The 19,692-nt window shown below is 38.3% G+C and overlaps 5 protein-coding genes across 8 annotated transcripts in view; 2 read left to right on the top strand and 3 right to left on the bottom strand.

The window, feature by feature from the left end:
- Positions 1-3,219, top strand: part of LOC146702826 (myoferlin-like) — a 26,915-nt gene extending 23,696 nt beyond the window's left edge. For all 3 annotated transcript variants that reach the window (XM_085465842.1, XM_085465840.1, XM_085465841.1), the window contains 9 exons: positions 328-467; positions 555-643; positions 724-819; positions 970-1,111; positions 1,249-1,348; positions 1,427-1,617; positions 1,913-2,022; positions 2,115-2,262; positions 2,395-3,219. In XM_085465842.1, coding sequence (XP_085321968.1) covers positions 328-467; positions 555-643; positions 724-819; positions 970-1,111; positions 1,249-1,348; positions 1,427-1,617; positions 1,913-2,022; positions 2,115-2,262; positions 2,395-2,433 — 1,055 coding nt within the window. In that variant the 3' untranslated portion in view covers positions 2,434-3,219. The remainder of the gene's footprint in view (positions 1-327; positions 468-554; positions 644-723; positions 820-969; positions 1,112-1,248; positions 1,349-1,426; positions 1,618-1,912; positions 2,023-2,114; positions 2,263-2,394) is intronic.
- On the bottom strand, positions 2,631-6,383 carry aarsd1 (alanyl-tRNA synthetase domain containing 1). Its single transcript, XM_085465843.1, has 12 exons — positions 6,255-6,383; positions 5,585-5,713; positions 5,274-5,433; positions 5,124-5,181; positions 4,888-5,044; positions 4,686-4,802; positions 4,470-4,600; positions 4,316-4,382; positions 4,058-4,146; positions 3,845-3,899; positions 3,670-3,764; positions 2,631-3,587 (listed from the first exon to the last, which is right to left on the bottom strand). The coding sequence occupies exons 1-12, from the start codon at positions 6,291-6,293 to the stop codon at positions 3,449-3,451; spliced, it is 1,236 nt and encodes a 411-aa protein (XP_085321969.1). The 5' UTR covers positions 6,294-6,383; the 3' UTR covers positions 2,631-3,448.
- A 575-nt stretch (positions 6,384-6,958) lies between these two features.
- On the bottom strand, positions 6,959-8,826 carry ptges3l (prostaglandin E synthase 3 like). The gene is made up of 7 exons (XM_085465844.1): positions 8,627-8,826; positions 8,404-8,517; positions 8,235-8,301; positions 8,051-8,149; positions 7,573-7,662; positions 7,387-7,449; positions 6,959-7,211 (listed from the first exon to the last, which is right to left on the bottom strand). The coding sequence occupies exons 1-7, from the start codon at positions 8,659-8,661 to the stop codon at positions 7,203-7,205; spliced, it is 477 nt and encodes a 158-aa protein (XP_085321970.1). The 5' UTR covers positions 8,662-8,826; the 3' UTR covers positions 6,959-7,202.
- Positions 8,827-10,458: 1,632 nt separating this feature from the next.
- On the top strand, positions 10,459-15,803 carry kat7b (K(lysine) acetyltransferase 7b). 2 transcript variants are annotated; one of them, XM_085465845.1, is made up of 14 exons: positions 10,459-10,665; positions 11,600-11,750; positions 11,849-12,097; positions 12,208-12,290; positions 12,683-12,766; positions 12,899-12,997; positions 13,098-13,208; positions 13,444-13,635; positions 13,855-13,944; positions 14,047-14,187; positions 14,293-14,386; positions 14,523-14,669; positions 15,242-15,348; positions 15,596-15,803. In XM_085465845.1, the coding sequence occupies exons 1-14, from the start codon at positions 10,648-10,650 to the stop codon at positions 15,695-15,697; spliced, it is 1,668 nt and encodes a 555-aa protein (XP_085321971.1). In that variant the 5' UTR covers positions 10,459-10,647; the 3' UTR covers positions 15,698-15,803. The 2 variants fall into 2 exon arrangements, with proteins under 2 accessions (XP_085321971.1, XP_085321972.1); XM_085465846.1 differs by lacking the exon at positions 10,459-10,665 and adding an exon at positions 11,113-11,163.
- LOC146702830 (uncharacterized) lies at positions 14,297-17,769 on the bottom strand. Its single transcript, XM_085465847.1, has 6 exons — positions 17,548-17,769; positions 16,992-17,088; positions 16,843-16,872; positions 16,665-16,718; positions 16,426-16,497; positions 14,297-16,298 (listed from the first exon to the last, which is right to left on the bottom strand). Exons 1-6 carry the CDS (start codon positions 17,659-17,661, stop codon positions 16,264-16,266), a joined length of 402 nt encoding a protein of 133 aa, XP_085321973.1. The 5' UTR covers positions 17,662-17,769; the 3' UTR covers positions 14,297-16,263.
- Positions 17,770-19,692: the final 1,923 nt, after the last annotated feature.

Below are 19,692 nucleotides of genomic sequence, written 5' to 3' on the forward strand. Positions count from 1 at the left end.
TCCTACTTCAGCTACCAAAGTGCTTTGTACAGCATGTCTCATTCATCCAATCACATACACATTCACACAAGCACTTTATTCTACATTTAAGGGCTTTATATCGAACTTTCACACTCCGATGAATGTACTGGGAGGAAATTGGGGTTCATCATCTTGCCCAAGAATACTTTGCCATGCAACTGCAGGCATCGAACCACCAACCTTCTGATTAGTAGATGCGTAGGTCGCAACAACAACACAGTATTGTTGTGACTGAACTGTTTTGCCCCTATAACACCAGATTGTTTTAATACCAATCTAGTGATCGATTTCTTTTTCTACATTAAGAGAGCAACAAGGAAATTCATCAGCACTTGGGTCCACCTTATGAACGCCTCTGTCTGCACGTGCTCAGAACACAGGGTCTCGTCCCTGAACATGTGGAAACTAGGACGCTTTACAGCACCTTTCAGCCCAACCTCTCTCAGGTTAGACATCTCATACTGTACCTGTTTCTGGCTGCAATGACTCAGGCTCAGTTATTTTTGTAAAATGTATATATTGCATTGGTTTAGGGACAACTTCAGATGTGGGTGGATGTTTTTCCCAAAAGCTTAGGCCTCCCCGAGCCTCCCTTTGACATCACACCACGCAAACCAAAGAAGTAAGTGCTGTGTTTCTCTTCAGTACTTCATCGCTGCGGATGTCACTGAGAGCTAACAATGACTGTGTTCAAATATTCAGGTATTTCCTGCGTGCTGTCATCTGGAACACCACAGATGTGACTCTGGATGAGACCAGTATCACTGGAGAGCGCATGAGCGACATCTATGTTAAAGGGTGTGTTAATTCTGCATCAAAGCCCTTGTTTGTCCAAATCTATTGTTGTTTACTTTCTCCAAAATCTTCCTTTAGGAGGTAGCAGCACTTTGTGTTAGAGGGTTACTGTTAAAGGCCAATGATTATTCATGCTTGTTGTTTATGTGCTAGCTGGATGCCAGGAATGGAGGAGGACAAGCAGAAGACCGATGTCCACTACAGGTCTCTGGATGGCGATGGTAACTTTAACTGGCGATTCGTCTTTGGGCTTGACTACCTGCCAGCTGAACAACTCTGCCTTGTATCCAAGAAGGTGAGGCTTGTTGCCAGTTGGTTTATCATACTGTAGATCAAAGATTATTTTAATACCATTTTAAAAAAATAACACAGGTATTGTTGGAATTAAGTTAAAGCATGTTTGAATGTCTTCTTCTTTTTTTTTTATAACAGGAACACTTTTGGAGTCTTGATAAAACAGAGTTCCGGATTCCTCCCAAACTGATTGTTCAGATTTGGGATAATGACAAATTCTCACTGGATGATTACCTAGGTAAGAAACTTTCAAGTCCAACCTGTGTGTCTATGCCTAACCTTTATAAAACCTGAGTACAATGTGCTGTGATCCCAGGTACTGTGGAGCTGGATTTGCGTAACCTGGTTGCTCCTGCGAAGACCCCAGAGAAATGCTCTCTGGATATGATGGATAATGTGGAAATAGGTCCACACAAGGCAGAGCAGAACAAGTCTCTGTTTGCTCAGCAGTCAGTCAGAGGCTGGTGGCCTTGCTCTATTGAACAAGATGGGAAGAAGGTCCTGGGTGTAAGTATGAATAGAAACTTCAGTTTTCATTTGATAAGATGGAACCACAAGACATTTGGAAATGTAGAGTTAAAATACAATATTCCCAAAGTGCCATGAAGAGAAAAGATTAAGAGCTTTGGACAACACCATTATACTTCTACTTTATTTTCTATTGACTAGTCCTAAATTCCTAAATTGGAAATGTGTTACTTGCAGAACATTGTCAGATAAATTGGTCTTAATTTAGTTGAAGTATTCCAAAAATATCACAGGTCCTTGTCGTCTTGTCACTCTGTTTGTGTTGGGTTTTCAGGGCAAAGTGGAGATGACACTGGAGATTGTGAGTGAAGTGGATGCAGACGAGCGACCTGCAGGAAAAGGTCGGGATGAACCCAACATGAATCCAAAACTGGACCTTCCAAAGTAAGAGCCTGCTTTACAAGATTAGCTGGGCTGAATTTTGAAAGGTATACAGGCTATGATGTCTACTAAATACATTTTCTGTCAACTACTAGTCGCCCAGAAACATCCTTCTTCTGGTTCACCAACCCATGTAAGACCATGAAGTTCATTGTGTGGAGAAGGTTCAAGTGGGTCTTTATTGGACTTATCATCCTCATCATAGTGGTCCTCTTCATCGCCATCCTGTTGTATTCTTTACCGGTAAGGACAGACAAAAGCGAACCACTGGACACCAAAGTTTTCTCATATTATAAAATTGTTCAGTCTTATCATCTTTGTACTTATAGGAAACTTGTGAATGTGTGATTGATTGTTCTTTCTTGCATTTTACAGAACTACATCTCAATGAAGATCGTGAAACCCTTAAGTTAGCAATAAGGACCACCAGGAGCAACGAACTCCACACAGATACTGCCAGATTATCTCAACTTGTACCTTTTTTTAACTTTAGTTTTTTTCAACAAATGGGAAGGGGAGCTTGCACATTTGCACTATTTCAACATATGAACACATTTTCTACACCACCGAACTGTGACAATACAGTCCATTACAGTCTAGTTTTGAAAGGGTTTTGTTTAAGACACTATATGGAAAAGGTGTTTCCCATTAGCCCAGTTTGGGTGATATTTAGGGATTACTTTTATTAAACAGAATATTCCTTTTTATTAAAATGTTTCCATATTTGTGGATATTATATATAAATGGGATCACAATTAATAGCTCAAAGTTTCTTAAAGTGTATTTGTATTACTTGACTGCTCAAAAATTGCAAAATTGCAATGTGGAAAATTCCATCTTTCTCATCTCGCAATGGAGACCTGATCCTTAGGGCGTAGTGTGTTTTGGGTTTTAAAAGCCACAGAGATGCTGTGTTTTGAGAAAATGTGTCTTAGATGTTCTGATACTCCTCACACTTGAGGACTCACTACAGATTTTACTAAGGCAGCAGTTGTTCTTTTTTCCCCTCCTGGATCGCCTGGAGCATTCTTTAGGTACCTTCCAAGCTTTGACAATTGTCCAGCTGGAAGTCACTTGAACAAGTGATGAAACGTTTCTCCCACTGAAAATGCTACAACCACAAAGACAGAAACAACTTTCTGAGATTTCCTTCCTGGATAAAAGATGGGATTAAAAAAATAAATTGTTCAAAAATTTGGATTTTGACTGAATAAAGCCAGCACTTTACATTTAATATTGAAATATGTACAGCACATGTTGTACAGAAGTTGAATTATATACATTTTCACAAAATGGTCACTTTCTCATGATGTGTAACCCAACACATCATTTAGTGATTACCACAGATTATGGGTGTATAAAACAGCCATGTAAGCCAACCTTAATGTTCCCCTTTTGGAAGTATAAAACGTTTCTTTCTAATGAAAATTTATTCTTCCTGTGAGCTGCGTTGATTGCAGCGCTGCTTCAGTAAAGCCTCCACCTCTCCTCTCCGTGCCAGGCTGTTGGCTTTGCCTTGGAATCGCCCGTTCTTCCCTGCTCCCTTCCCTTGGAGCAATTCTAACACTCTGGAAAGTAAACACACAGATATAGTGCCAACCTACATTAAGATTTTAACAGTAGAAGCTACATAAATATGAAAACTCTTACTGTGGTCCCATCTCAGTGACTAGTTCACTGGGTCCAGCCAGCAGAAACAAACCAGGTCCCTTTTCCTCTCCAACAGTCAGGAAAACCAGTGTTTCCTATAACCAGAGTAGGGATTGAAAATAAATATACTGACGTGGTAATGCCTAGCAGTAAAGCAGTGAAATTGTGATCTTACCTCAGTGTTTATTTCATTGGCAATGATATTCATAAACTCATTGTCTCCCTCTTTTCTACAAGAAGAACAAGAACACCGTTTTGTTATTGACATACTCACCTTGATGCCAAAACGTCACCAGGTTGTAAAGAATGGATCATTTCTGAGGGTTTTTTTTAAATGGATAACTGGTTAGTGCAGTGTGCAATGACATCTCTAAGCAGAACCTCTTACTTGTGGAAGGTGAAGAAGTCTTTGTGAGGATCATTCTTAAAGCTCTGAGCAATGAGAACCGCCATATCACGAAGCAGGCTCAGGTTAGTCTGCCAAAGACAGTTTTGTAGTAGTTGAGGAGCCTTATATGCAATATCTTAAGCTGAAGCATATTTACCCTGTCAAAAAATCTAATTCTACTATTATTAATTTATTATTACCATACCATTTTTTTTACCAACTCTGTCAAACAGTAATCTAGAAAGAAACTGTTCTTACTTTCTGTAGCAGCTTAACAGACTTCTGCAACTTGTCGACTGCCTCAACGTGCTCATCTGGTCCCGTTCTGATGATAAATGACCAAAAGGAGTTTTCACTTCAAATTTCTGAATGATTCAAAGTTAAATTTTGACTATTCAGATTTAGAACTTACTTTAGAAGTGACACCAGTGAACGCTCTGTGTTGTAGCTTTTCTCTGCATACTTTAGTACCCTTTTTCCTGCCAGGAAAATTAGGTTGGTTTTGTTTTTCTTTCCTTTCTCAGTTCCCAGCAGCTTTATTACCTTAAATTTGAATACAAAGAAATTAGATACACAACGGTTAATGGCACAAACACTAAATATAATTGTGAAAGTGTCAATGTTGTACCTGTAAGTGACCGAGGTTGGAGACGTGGGTTCCACAGCACATGTTGGCATCTATGCCCTCTATATCAATGATCCGAATGGGTCCTGCGTGGTCCTCTGGCAGCCCTCGACTTCTCACCTGATTTGTACAAATACATATTGTGTAATACACTTAACACAGGGCAACAGGTCTCTTTTACAACCAGTAAGTGCAATATCTGTACCTTCTCCACAGCTGGGTCATCTATAGAGAGAAGCTGAACCATGACAGGAATGTGAGCTCTGATCTTCTCATTTACACATTCTTCCAGTTCCTGAAGCTGGCCAGGTTTCACACAGGGAGTGTCCAGCTCAATGGTGCTTCTTTGACGACCCAGTTCCCTGATAAAAACCCAGAAAATCTGTAATCCTACAAGGCTTAGTGGCTACATGGAAAAGAACATATGCAGTGGTAAAGTACCAGGATGTGGTCTTGTATCCAAACATTGTGTCTGCCAAAGCTGTAATCAAATGCTGACCTAAGAGTCAAGAAGAAAACAATTACTGCTTAGGCAACAGGTAAAACAAAATGCGCGATGGCGTTTTTTCCTGTCTCTGTGGTGATTATTACCCGAGTGCTGCTGCATATGATCAAATCTCCTTTCCCAGTCTACCTTCACTTGAACCTCCTGACCCACCTCCAAAGGTGAGGCCACAAAATGCAGGGCGTCCGGTCCCTGCCTTGTCACTCTCAAAACTGGGACATCTCCAAGGAATCCATGGTCATCTGGCTGCAGGAGGACAACGTAAAGCATGCAAATTTTGCAAGTGACATTGTACAGTCTCGCATTTGTATAAACATTTGCAATGAAGGAACATGTGACGTACACATTTAAATAATGGAGTAAGAACTTGAAAGAAAAAGAAAATGAACATGCTTACCTGGCCACCTCCCTCAGGAAACAAGATGGTATCTTGTAGCTTGATGTGGAATCCTTTAATAGTTTCTTTCTTTCCATTTACTTCTTGTTTTAGTTCCGCCGGGCAGCAGGAGACTACAGAGGTAACAAACTGGAAGGGGACCAGAGAAATAACGATAATAATCGTGTCATATAAAATTTACAACCAGAAACATTACATGCTTCTTAAAGGACTGCAGTTGTTTAAGTGTGTGCAAGATTTCAGTCTCATACAAGACTTTATAAAGGTCTGGCTTTGTAAAGGACAATTTATGTGACAGCAAGTACAAAGACTGAAGACTTAAAAAAGGAGACAGTATCCTAAATTCTCTAAATGCATAGCATTTAAGGTGATTTATTACTTTTAAGCGGCGTTTTAAAGGAGAAAAATGATACGATCTGAAATATAGAGTGTGGAAATTACACAATTACAACCTCTAACAAAGTAAAACTGAATAAATCTAAGGTTATGTAAGATAAAAGTGCGACTCGTAGACTATATATAAACGACCTATAAATCAGTTGCCAGCCCTTGCTCTGGTTACAAAGGTAGCTAGCAGGTGCATCAGTTAGCAGGCATGCTAATCACTTCTGCACCGAACTGCTGATAAATTTCCGGGAGGTCTTTTCGGATGCTTTTAAAAGCTTCGCACCTCTTTCATATAGCAGTCTCGCTGACACTGAAAAGCCATTTTGTCCTGTTTTTGAAAGGAAAACTGCGCCAGCCGGTAGCACGAGCACGGGGAGGTGAAGCCTACAGCTGTCAGCTGACGCCTACGGGTACCATAATAGCCCAAACTTAATGACTTCGACTTTCGCTTCATAACTTTTTTAACTGAAGCGAAAAAGATTAATTAAGCCACTATTATTTAATCATCTTTTAAATGCACTTTTTTTTAACAGGAGGAAGAGAAAACCTTAGGATGTGCTCTATAAAATCGAATAAATTGCAACCCGAATTGTAAAATGTAAATAAAACCAGAATGCAATGATTTTTTAAATCTGATACAGCTATAAATGATTCTCAGTAGAACGCAGACAACATACCAAACGTTGAAAGTGATGAAATGAACCGATTTAAGAGGAGATGGGGTAATTTCAAATTAGACAGCATTTCAACAAAAGGCTGGAAACGTTTTTTTTTTTTACAACTAGTTATGTTAACCGGCAACAGGTCACTAATATGACTACGTATAAAAAGCGAGGCTGTGTTTTTAGTGCATTACTACGAGTGTAAACTAAATTTGGGCTACTGATTGAGACTTTTAAATTTACTGCAACGTTACTGCCATCTTCTGGAGTTACCGACACAATCATGTTCTATATCCCCCAGTTCATTCAGCTAGTGTTATTACCTCAAGCAACATAATGCAATTTTGTGTTTAATAAAACTTTTATTATCAATCACATGCCGGTGTACAGTAAACAATTACAGAGCAATAAATAATCTCACATAAAATATCATCATACATTTAAAAACAGCATTTTGGACAATAGCACATCCATTTTTAGCATATAATACAGCTTTCAGTAAACAAACTGTTGTCCTCAGTATCCTGAGTTATACATTTACAGCAGGCTTCACCAGAGAGGATAAAGTATCAGTCAGACTGTTGAAAGGGAAAAAAATGGATGAATGGTCAGTCTCCGCAATAAAATGATCAATATAAGTTACAGATTTTCAGTCGGCATTGATTGTAGAATACTTAAATATAGACTATTGCAGAAGCAATTCCCAATTTTACATTGTACACTCCTCACTTATATGGAGAACACTTCACTTACATCACTAAGATCCCCCATATCTGGAGCTTCTCCTTTGTCACTGTTAGCCATCTCTCGGATCATCTGTAAAAGGAAAGCCATTTAAACAAAAAAATAATGGAAGGTATTGCATATTACATGCACTGGGATCAGAAGCAATATTGGAATTTGATTGATCTTATTACTAAGAAGACTGAATTCACTCACATCCACATAACGGTCATATTCCTCCTTTCCCTCATCGTCTTCGTGCTCCCAGTCCCTCCAGTTATCAAAGTCAACTGAAATCCAACTGGCCTGTGGAATGAAGACATAACAGCACCATTTTAGGTATTATTTACTAAAAGTAAAGTTGCAAGAATTACAGAACATCCTACTTAGTTAGTTGTAATATCCTCAGGCACTCTATTAATACTTATATAAAGCTTCTCTTTGCTTATATAATGCATTTTTATGAGACGGAAACAGTGAGCTAAGACTTTTTCAACTTAGGGTTTGTGATTGAAACTGGTAAATGAATAGTGAGGAAGTATCATTGGTAAAAAAAAAAATTCTTCAGCCTCATAAAAACAGTCTTAACATGAGCCATGCTATTTTTATGAACCTGAGTAAATACCAGATGAGAAGAATAGAATACCTTGATACTGATCGGTTTAAGGACACAGACACAAACACGTGTGCTTACCTTAGCTGGATCTTTCTGAAGACGAGGCCAAGCACAATCAGGTTTCATCTTCCTTAGCAAGACATTGATGGTGCGGTCATAGACCCTTTCTCTGGAGTCCTTTCAAGTGATGACAAGTTAAAGGAGCGTTTAACAGCCTGCTTTCTGTACATTGAAGAATACAGAATATAATGCGGATGCTTACGTGGATCTGGACTTTGTCATAGAAGTGCAGCTCGTTGTAGTACACATCATCTGTTTCGTTTTTGCAGCTGTTGCAGAGAGGCAATGGGGTTGTCAAAGAAACCATTTTAGACATTTTCTAAACTGAATCACATGTGACTTCAAGAGAGGGAACGTCTTTAAAAACTCACCACAGAATCAGTTTGTCTGGCTGGATATCAACTTGGACATCTTTAGGTTTCTGAACCATGAAGTTGATGGTGACGTATTTCTTCCTGTCAAACCACAGCGCATGTGCTGGCTTGCTGTTAAAACACCAAGAAACTGCTTAGGAATCAAACCTGAAACCTTTTCATAATGAAAGATTTAGGAAAAAAACATGCTTTATTGCTCAGTGAGTTTGGCAGCACTTACCTTTCCTCTGGTCTGACAATTTTAGGTTTGTTCATTCTTGTTGTTGTTTTTAAATAAAAGAGAAGTTGCTATACAATTCCTTTTTACCAAGAGAAAGCTAACTCACACGTGTCCAGCTGAGTTAGTAGTGTGCCCTGATGCAGCGGCCAGGCCCTAAAAGCTATATATAGACCATCTGGTATCAGCTGCTAGGAGACTTGCCTGCCACAGCCCCTTCCGTGCCCTTTATAGCCTGACTGTGGAACACTCGGGAAAACAGATGCATTTTCTGGGTTCTCAAAGTGGTTCAGCCACCTTTAATTGATTGTTTAAGAGGATGGAGGTGGGGGCAGGAAGAATCCAACAAGAAAATTACCTAATGGGACCCACTTCAACACTTGGGAGGTTGTTGACCAACATTGCCTGAGGGATGCAATGGAACTTTAAGAATTTTGGACAAAATCTTGACACATTGATAATTTTAAAATTGATTTTGCTGAATTTATGAATCATTTACCAACATACACATACATGAATGATCAAGTGAATTTCATTTGACAGCGTTTCATTAAGTTTAAATCTTAGTTATGCAACAAAATTAAATTACTTAAAATCAGTATTTTGGCCATCAATATTGTTTAAAGAGTAGAATTGTAAATGTAAACTTTATATATAGGAAGGTAGATATAATAAAGATAAAATACTTTATTTATTTTCCAAAAGTTAAAAAAAATCCTGTGGTAGACCAGCCAGAACATCCACTGCATATATATATATATATATAAAAGTTTAAATAAAGTAGAATATTTCAATAAAGTATGTGTCAAATACACAATAACTTAATAATGTAAAAAAAAAAAAAAAAGGAAAAATACAGTCAAATGAAATAACAGGGCTCAATAAGTAAACATGTTGATAAAATACAATATATGATAATAACGATATGACCAAATTGAAGTTAACCAAACAAAATATGAATATACAAGAACGTGGCTCTTCTAAGTGAAACAGCTCAGTAAAATCAGTAAATTCGACAAAGCAAAATTTAATAGATACAATTTAAAAGTCTTGAGTCAGCCTTTTTTTATATTTTGGTAAGGAAATTGGAACTATGTGCAGGAACTGACTGGAGCATGTGTAAACATAGATAGGCCAAAAACAGAGTTGGTAAAAATCCAACAAGTTTAAAAGGCAGCTTGGATAATTTTTACGAGTTTGAAAGTCAATATTTGGTATGGCCATCTTTATTCTCCAACACAGCCTGAACTCTCCTAGTCAAGCTACTGTATCTTGTAACTTCTTAAAGTAACCTTCAGGATGAGTTCTCCGGGGTTTTTAAAGGCTTCTTCTTTGGATAAAGGCTGTTATCCAATACTATTCCTTAAGAATAACTTCTTGACAGCCACCACAGCACTAAAGCAATTTCTGAGGCCAACAGTAAATGGATCCGCTGAAGTAACAGATATATCAGGTCTTGTGTCAGGTCCTTGATGGATTCCCCCCCCCCCCCCCCCCCCTTTTTCTTAAGCACATGATTTTTCAGATACTGTTCATCTGCTGTAAATCTCAATTTTCAGTGATTTAACAAACAAAAAAGCATTCCTCTGAAAATGGTCAGGTACAAGGACTGAACTGAAAATGTCCCAGAGAAAGCCTTGGGATCTATTGAACAAGAGCACTTTTTTCAAAATGGCAATAAAGATTGGCTCCTTGGGAGTCATATTTTTATTAAAGAAAAAAAAGACACGATACTACGACAGTGCATTTCAAATTAACCCCCACCCAGCCCACTTCAGATTTTAGACAGGCATTAGTAATACATTTATTTTATCCGGAAGTCGCCCCCTGCTGGTCTACTGGTTACCGGAAATTCATTTCTTCGCTCTGTCTGAGCGAGGAATGCAGCTCGAGCTACTAAACGCTGTGTACATATAAACTAATAAAGTAAAAAATCTATAAATCATTAAACAGTTTATTTTTTAAACGTAACGTTTACATTTGCTGCTTTAGACCATCGTGAAGTAGTAGCCATCAAGAAGAACATGCCTCGTAGAAGACAGGTAAGAGTGCATGTAGGTCGCACAAGAGGGTAACGTTAGCTAAGTTAGCGCTAATGGTTAACCAGGAGGTTCCACCATATTCCATTCAATATTCTGACAGTGTAACGCGCTAAAACACGGTGTTAGCATCAGCTGATAAATCTGCACAGAATAATTTAAACATACTGACTTTAACTGCATTGCCACATTCAGCTTGTGTCGGTATTGTTCGAGCTCATTAAACACCCAGTGTACAGTTAAAAGCAGCTAAAAGAAGCTAAAACTTTTACTTCACGTTTGGTGAAATGTAACGGCGCTTTGCGGTTCATGTATATGTAGGCTTTGCCCTAAGACTAAAACAAGACCAGTCCTGCTTAAATTGCTGTTTGTGAATACAGTGTTGTGCCACATTGGCTGGGAAAAAAACAAATACTAAAAACCAAGAGCAGAGCTAACCGTTAACGCTAAGCTAACAACAATAACAGTTGACGTGCTAAGCAGACTGGTTACTTTGTCGTGGTAATTACTACACGTGTGACAGTATTTGGCCAGTTTTTAACACTAGTTTGGCGGAATATATTGCTTTGGTATTAGTAAGGGGTAGATGGTGTTAAGACCTGTTTATGCTGATAATAATAATTAAACAGCTAATGGAGAGCTATCATTTGATTGTAGCCAGTCAGAAATCGAAAAGAAAAATGTCCACAAACAGCACTTTTACAGTGTTACCTCAGCTACGCTTTTAATTTGGTGGATTTATGACTCAACAATGAATAGATATACTGTGAATGCTGAATTAACTGCTCTGTAAAACTGTAGTTGCTATCGCCAGAACAACTCTGTCTTTTTGGCTTGTGGACACCATCAGTGTTATCCATGCTTGTTTTTTTCCGCACCTCTATTTGACATTATTTAGTAAAAGGTGCCTTTCATTTACCGTTTGTTCCCCTGACAGAGACACATGGCTGGGAGTGGTTCAGATGGAACTGAAGACTCTGACTCCTCTGCTGAAAGAGAACAGACCAATAGCTCAGAAAGTGAAGGGACTGTGCCCAAGAGACAGCGCCTCACCAGAGCCTCTACTCGCCTTAGCCAAAGCTCTCAGGGTTGGCAACATAGCCTATACATATGCACACACACACACATATGTATATATATACTTTTACAGTGATTTGAAGATTACTTTTATTTTATTTTCCCTTAGATACTCAGGAATTAAAGCGAGCTGTGGATCACGATGAATCTCCACCACTGACGCCCACTGGAAATGCACCCTCCTCTGAATCAGAGTTGGACATCTCCAGTCCCAATGCCTCACATGATGAGAGCCAGGCCAAGGACCAAGCCAACAGAGATTCGGATAAAGATCTCTCCCACCGACCTAAACGCCGCCGCTGTCACGAAACCTATAATTTCAACATGAAATGTCCAACCCCGGGGTGCAATTCCCTTGGTAAAATATATTACTTTTTTTGCCAAACGTCAAAAGTGTTATTAAAAATTTGAACATGGGAAATATGGCATATCAGCAAACATCATGCTTATTTTTCTCTTTTTTCTTAGGTCACCTCACAGGAAAGCATGAACGTCATTTTGCTGTGTCAGGCTGTCCTCTTTACCACAATCTTTCTGCTGATGAATGCAAGGTGATTATTATAAATCATGTTCAGAATACTTTACAATATTATGTGAATTTACTTTATCTATACAGTTATTAACCTGAAACACTGGCAGTGGCTGGACTGTACAACTTTCTTTGGGACATAACTGATACTCCAAAGGTTGAGTGTAGTAAATGACAATTTCAGCTGTAGTACAAGTACACAATGTCTTTTGCTATCAGTAAAAACAGCCACAAGTAACAAACTGCATCACTTAAACAGGGATGTTCCCAGCAAATGTTATTAATGTTGTAGGTTGAAGTGGCTGGTATGAGTATTTGGCTGCCTGAGCCGTATCAGAGAGAAATGAGAGACCAAGAAGAGATATAATCCATGCTTTATTTATTTATCTATTTATTTATTTATTTATTTGTCAGGTAAAAGCCATTAGCCGTGAGAAACAAGAGGAGGAGGTAAAGGCACAGGAGGACAGCAACTCACGCCATGCAACTCGTCACCAGGTAGGTCTGCTTTAGAAATGAGAGCATGACATTGAATTTTACACTTTGCTTAATTATCTGTTTATTATTTTAACTATTGTCAGTAATTTCTCATACCAGGAAAGTGAATTGGTTATTTATCCTTATTTGTAGACACCAACACCGAAACAGATTCGATACAAGGAGCAAGTGGCTGAGATAAGGAAGGGTCGAAACTCTGGCCTGCAGAAGGAGCAGAAAGAAAAGCATGTGGTACGTCACCAGTACTTTTGTTTTGCTATTTCTAAGCTTATTCCACCTCATAGCTGGCGTGTTACTTCATTTCCTGCTTGCCTTTTCTCGTGGCCCACAGGAGCATCGGCAAACACACGGCAACACCAGAGAGCCTCTGCTGGAGAACATCACCAGTGAATATGACCTGGAGCTGTTCAGGAAAGCACAGGCCCGAGCATCTGAAGACCTGGTAATGATGGGGTTTCACATCTCCATAAGTACTTTCTTTTTAGCATTTTAGAATAAGATAAAAGGAAATGAAGCTAGAACTGGTGCCTTTCATTGTTCCAGGTACATTATTTTTCTTTAAAAACTGAGTTGTTTATTTATTTTTTAAACTGTCAGTATGTTAGCATTCTAGTTTTTTGATTGATAACCTCATCACACACATTGGACATTAATGTTTCCCATCTTTATGCCTGCAGGAGAAGCTGCGCATCCAGGGTCAGATCACAGAGGGCAGTAACATGATCAAGACTATCTTGTTTGGTCGCTACGAGCTGGACACCTGGTACCACTCGCCCTATCCTGAGGAGTATGCGCGTCTGGGTCGTCTGTACGTCTGTGAATTCTGCCTCAAATACATGAAGAGCCAGACCATCCTCAGGCGACACATGGTGAGAGAGACTAATCCCAAGTCATTGGAGTCGTGCTACACTTAGAAATGATTTTTATAAAAACATTCTAAACATTCATTTTTTAAAGTTCAGTTTTGGCAAACAGCCGTTGCTCTTATTACATTATATATTTTTACTGCACGGTGGCCTTTAAATAAGAATAATTTATCTTTATGAACTCACTGGTTTGGAAGTACTGTAGATTATTTGTCTTTTCAGGCCAAATGTGTGTGGAAGCATCCTCCAGGAGATGAGGTGTACAGAAAGGGGTCTATATCTGTGTTTGAAGTCGATGGCAAAAAGAATAAGGTAAGAGTCTTACTTAGTGAACACTGGCATTTCTTTTCTTTTTAAATTGTAATCAAATATATAAGCCACTTTTAAAGTAATCAAGGGCCATATCATCCCCAGATCTACTGTCAGAACTTGTGTTTACTTGCCAAGCTTTTTCTGGACCACAAAACACTTTACTATGACGTGGAGCCTTTTCTCTTCTATGTCATGACTGAAGCTGACAACACTGGCTGCCATTTAGTAGGCTATTTTTCAAAGGTAAAGAAGAACAAGGTTATTGTTTTTACCCACACAATGATTGAATTTATGTTCCAGAACAGAAATGTCTAAAAAGTGTTTTTTCCTTCTATTTATTTCTTTAAGGAGAAAAATTCCTTCCTGAACTACAATGTATCCTGTATCCTGACAATGCCACAGTACATGAGACAAGGCTTTGGAAAGATGCTCATTGACTTTAGTATGTATATATGTTAATTTATTCTATTCTCAATGTAATCATTAAATTGCATTTTAGTCTTTTTGCATAATGAAATACAGATAATTCTCTCTTCCTTCTGAAAGCGTTCATTCTGACTGTCCTGTGCTTTATTTAGGTTATCTGTTGTCAAAAGTTGAGGAGAAGGTGGGCTCGCCAGAGAGACCTCTCTCTGATCTGGGCCTCATCAGTTACAGGAGTTACTGGAAGGAGGTATTACTCAGATACATGTACAACTTTCAAGGCAAGGAGATCTCCATCAAAGGTAAGTGAAAGCACAAACCCTATAATTTGGCAGCTTAAATTATATGTTTACAAAAAAAGCTGAAAGTGGCTCTGTACTTTGTTACCAGTTACCAATTACCAGTTTAAAATAATCTTAATTTTAGCTTATATTGGCCTTGGTGAAGTCCCAAAGTCCATCTTCTGACTAGTAACAAGCCAGTTTAGCTTCTTTCCCTCTTAGCTCACCTCTTAAGCTATGTTTTTTTCTGTTTGGCTGTCCCTTGCAAGTAAAAGATTTGCGCAGCAGCAGCTGGGTGGGAGTGCTGCGCTCAAAGTCTGAGCTGTGTGCCTCAGATAACCATATTAAAGAAAATCCCTCTCATTGACAGTCAAGAGCAGGAAAAAATGCCTAAACCAGAGTGTTTAGAGAAGTCTGAAGCTTGAGCTTTAGGCCCTTAAAGATTACTTGTACATACACTGATCTCAGAATATGTATATCGATGATAGATAAAAGGAAGAGCATAATGAATCCGCACAAGAAGATTCATGCATTTAATAAACAAAACAAATGCATACAATTAATATTTGTTTTAATATTTGCGTGCTGCACAGAGATCAGTCAGGAAACTGCTGTCAACCCGGTGGACATTGTGAGCACCCTGCAGTCTCTTCAGATGCTGAAGTATTGGAAGGGAAAGCACTTAGTACTGAAGCGTCAGGTAAGCTGGCTCCTCTCCATTTTATTTATGCTTGTATTTATTTATTGAAATAATTGCTTTTGTATCAAATTATTTGGGTTACTGAGATCATTTACTTGTCTATTTCTAATATTTTGATTAATTTTGGAAGTAAAATTTTACGTTAATGCTGTAAAACACGTTTTATACCAGGCCCTTCTTTCTATTTCTATCTTACTGGAAAAATTAGATGTGATAACCTAGCTCGTTACCCTGTTTCTCATCCCAGGACCTGATTGATGAGTGGAAAGCAAAGGAGATCAAGCGAGGCAATAGCAACAAAACCATCGACCCAAGCTCGCTAAAATGGACCCCTCCCAAAGGGACATAAACACTGAGAAGCTCAGGCTACTGAAAACACTCGCCTCTAGCCTCACCAGCCACAAGTAGCCTAGACCTATGAACTGTCAATAAAGATCAGTGTTTTTTTTCTTTCATCCCTTTGACCCTGTTTATTTCTTCTTGTCTGTAATGTGAATTTTTTAAACACCTTTTTATATTTTACTGTCATTTCTAGCCAAACCAGCATACGTTCCAAGTCAAATGCTTTTTGTCAGCATTGTGAAAAATGAGTGTCGAGGATTTGCTTTAAAACTGCCTTTGTGTGCTGAATGTTAAATGATGAACGGTCCAATGTGATGGATAACATTAATGTTAGAATAGCTACATTTGAGTGCATTTAGAGGTTATTTTTATTTACTATGAGAAATGTGCTTTTTGACAATGGTGGTTATTCTTTTTGAGCGTTAATACAGTAACTGTTAGCATGAATCGAAACATGAAATTGAGCAGGGTGTACTTTTAATGAGTATGATTTATGGCAACACGCCTTTGGTTGGTATAAAATTGTATAGATCTTCGTCATAATGTCTTTTTTTTTTTTTTTTTCTAATTCCATCAATACAGGATTCTGATCCATTCCTTTGCTGAACCTGCCAATGATGAGGGGAAAGAGGAGATTTTTAATTTGCTGAGGATATAAAATACAAATGTAACACCACTATATGAATGCACATAGAAACAAAACAGCCTCAGGTTTTTATACTGGTACAATCGTACCTTGCTTGTATGGGTTCTCTGAATCATGGATCGCAGTGGTCTTTGCAGAACGATTTACTTTGGGTAGAGATTCTGTAATAAACAGGAAACGTTTGACTAGGATGGTTTTCGGCTTGTACTTTGAATCATAGCTGTGTAATGTGTATTAGCACTTTGATATTTTTAATATCAATAAAGCTGCCTTGATATTTTGAAATATCTACAATTTACATGCGGTCTATTGATGATTTTATGCTTACCACCACTGGAGATGCTTCTTCCCATCAGGCCCACAAACATTTCTCCTTTATTTCCTATAAGAATAAGAAATATGCAATGATGCTGTGATTAAATATTAGATTCCAATTTCTGGAACTACTAGTTTTCAAAACCGTTAGTATGATAAGAGTTCTGCTTCAATAAGATCAAGCCACTCACGTCTTTTTACTTGGTAGGGTTTTTTTGCATCTGTGAAGAGATAAATTTATTGTCATGCAACAGGCTTTAATACTTATTATGAGACATAAAAATGGTGATAAGCACAAAAATGAGACGACATGTTATGCATGGATATGTTTCAAGGTTACCTGAGCGTTTCCCCATGAGTCCGTAGAATCGAAGGGCTTTGGATCTTTTTATTACACTGGACATTGGACTGGTCAGGCTTGTCTGCAGTGATTCATCCTGCAAGAAACATTTCACTATTTTATTTAAAGTAAACCAGTTTTTATATTTAAAAAGTATATCTACAAGAGTCTACAAGCAAACGCATTGTTAATGCAATGGTCGTCTAACATTTTGAGTTTTCTTTCTGTATCTTCTTTCAAATTAGTAAAAAAAAAAAGAAATACAGATTTATTTGCAAAAATGTTAAAAATACTTATGCACCATTATAATATGTGTTACTTACAGAACTTTGCCTCTTGTAAAAAACAAAAACAAATGCAGAATTTTAAAACACACAGCTTTCAGACTTCTTTGAAAGTATATTTTTTTCTTGTATATAAGCAAGAAATCTCAACAATCATCTAAGATTTTCTCCTCTTCACCTAAGCTTGAACAGAATAAGTGAATGAACTCAATGCTTTGATATTTAAATTTGTCCATTGCTCAACCCATTATAAAAACAATAGTGCTTCTCACCTTCCACTCTTTCAGAAGTCCTCTCTGCTCTTCTGCACTGCACGAGAATCTCTGATAGGTTTGCACCAAAGCACAAAAAGTCACAATAACCAGCTGGATCTTCCAGTTATCCATTGCTATCTCAAAGAGAAAAGCTCTGCTTCTACTTCTTTTTAATCAAATATATTTTTTATCCCAGCAAAAGCTAATAATACATTACAGATGATGTTGGCAGGATGGGTTTTCGTATTATTCAGTCTGTGCGAACTGCATCCATGGCGCCTTTATACCTCTAAACCCCTGCTACTAGACCCCTCCCCTCTAAACAGGACTATTCACTTGCCACAATTCAATTTATTACAACTCCCTAATTTATTGTATTGGAGTATTTGTAAAAGATCAAGCTTTTAAATTCTTTCCCTCATACTTTGTAGTCATTAAATGGGAGAAAATGTGATTGAATTAACAATTAAACTTTTTTTTTTTTTTAAATAGTTGGACCTATAAGACGTCATCTAAAAACTTACAGGCAGGGGTCAATTCTAAGAAAAAAAACCCCCACCTCTTCAATATCAAATATTTACATTTGAGAAGGTCGCCTTTCATTTCCATCTTTATTAGACGTCTAGATTGTGGTTGGTCTAAAAATATTCTCCTCTTGCTCATTTGTGACCTTGTGATGTTCACATGCTTCTTTGATATTACAGAGGAAGAGGGCAGGTGTGTCGGGTCTTTGAGTGATGCTTTGTAAATATACCCGTCTACTTTGAAGGTTTTATTGGGTTGCCAGTTGACTTGGTGAATGTTTAGCTGGGAATTTATTAAGCAGGAGAGCACAGCGGTGACCTCAAAGGTCAAGTAGACTGAAATAAAAGTGCGTTGACTTATTACGATTTAACACATGTGGAAGCGCTGAAGGTTGTGTAGTGCACCTGATGGTCAGAAGTCATACACGACAAGGTGATGGATGAAATCTCAAAAACGCAGATGAAATTCAAGCGCAATGAAGACTGTATGAATTGTGTTACATGACATTTGTGACCTCAGATGTGTGGAAAATGCTGACAATGTCAATATTTGTAACTTTTCCATTAAGCGATATGTCAGCAGGGTGATTTATTTTCCATCTCCTGAGATAATTACACTGTTATTAAACCTTTTGATACTCTTTACTTACTTAGCCATTTAAATGCTCTGTTTTAATGAAAGCTGACCCCCCCCCCCCCTCCCCCCCGCACACACACACACTCTGGTCATAGAAATTTCTGGAGGGGCAATTACTTGACAATCTGTGTGCTCCAAAGACACCCACTCGAAACAAAGCTGACACACACATCAAATGCTTTGATCCACACACAGGTGCTTCTGTAGGAAGACGAGCCCAGGACAATTATCCCTGAAAGGCAATTACACCTGAAAAGCCCTCGTGTGCACGTAGTCTAAGCCACGGCTAACGTGGAGAGGCGAATCAAAAGAAATCAGAGGCACGGCATTTGCATATGAAATGGTTGAGTCACAAAGAGCTCCCGTAATGACAGAACGCTGTATGTGACGCAGTGGTAGAGGCCTTTTCAGGATCTGCGCTGCTCTGACAGTGATTCACTGCGGGGCGCTGAGTTTGAACTTCACCTGTGATCCATTTCACCTTTAAATAAGTGAAATATGGGTTAGGACTGTTCTCATTGTTCTTATCTTTTCATTATATTAAAAGAGACATACAACTACAACTTACACACACACTGTTGTTAGTACTACGCAGCCTCTGAAAACCATTTTTAATGTCTTCTGTGTCTCTGGTGGGAGCTTTCTACAGCAAGTAACCATGCTGATGTCATGTTTACCCAGGCCTCTAATTGTGCATTCAGCATTTCCCAGTAAATCCTCTTCATCTACTTCTTTATCCGCATTACAAAGACTGCTAGAACTTTCCTCACATGTGTAAACATTGTTCAATAATCAAAAAAGTTCAAGCAGTAATCAGAGGGGGCTATTCCTTATATTAGCACTGAAACACATCCACTGTATTACACTAATCAACATCAGGCAGGGAAATTATGCATGACAGAAACCAATATGCTGTGTCTGTGGATAATTTATCAGTGGTCTGAACTAATGCAAACCATACTCTTTTGTATTGTTGAGTCCATTACATAACTGGTTTCATAT

The sequence above is a fragment of the Copadichromis virginalis genome, linkage group LG8 (genome assembly GCF_057382275.1).
Source record: "Copadichromis virginalis isolate Kocher_CV1m ecotype Utaka linkage group LG8, C_Virginalis_male_GT1.1, whole genome shotgun sequence".
NCBI lineage: Eukaryota > Metazoa > Chordata > Actinopteri > Cichliformes > Cichlidae > Copadichromis > Copadichromis virginalis.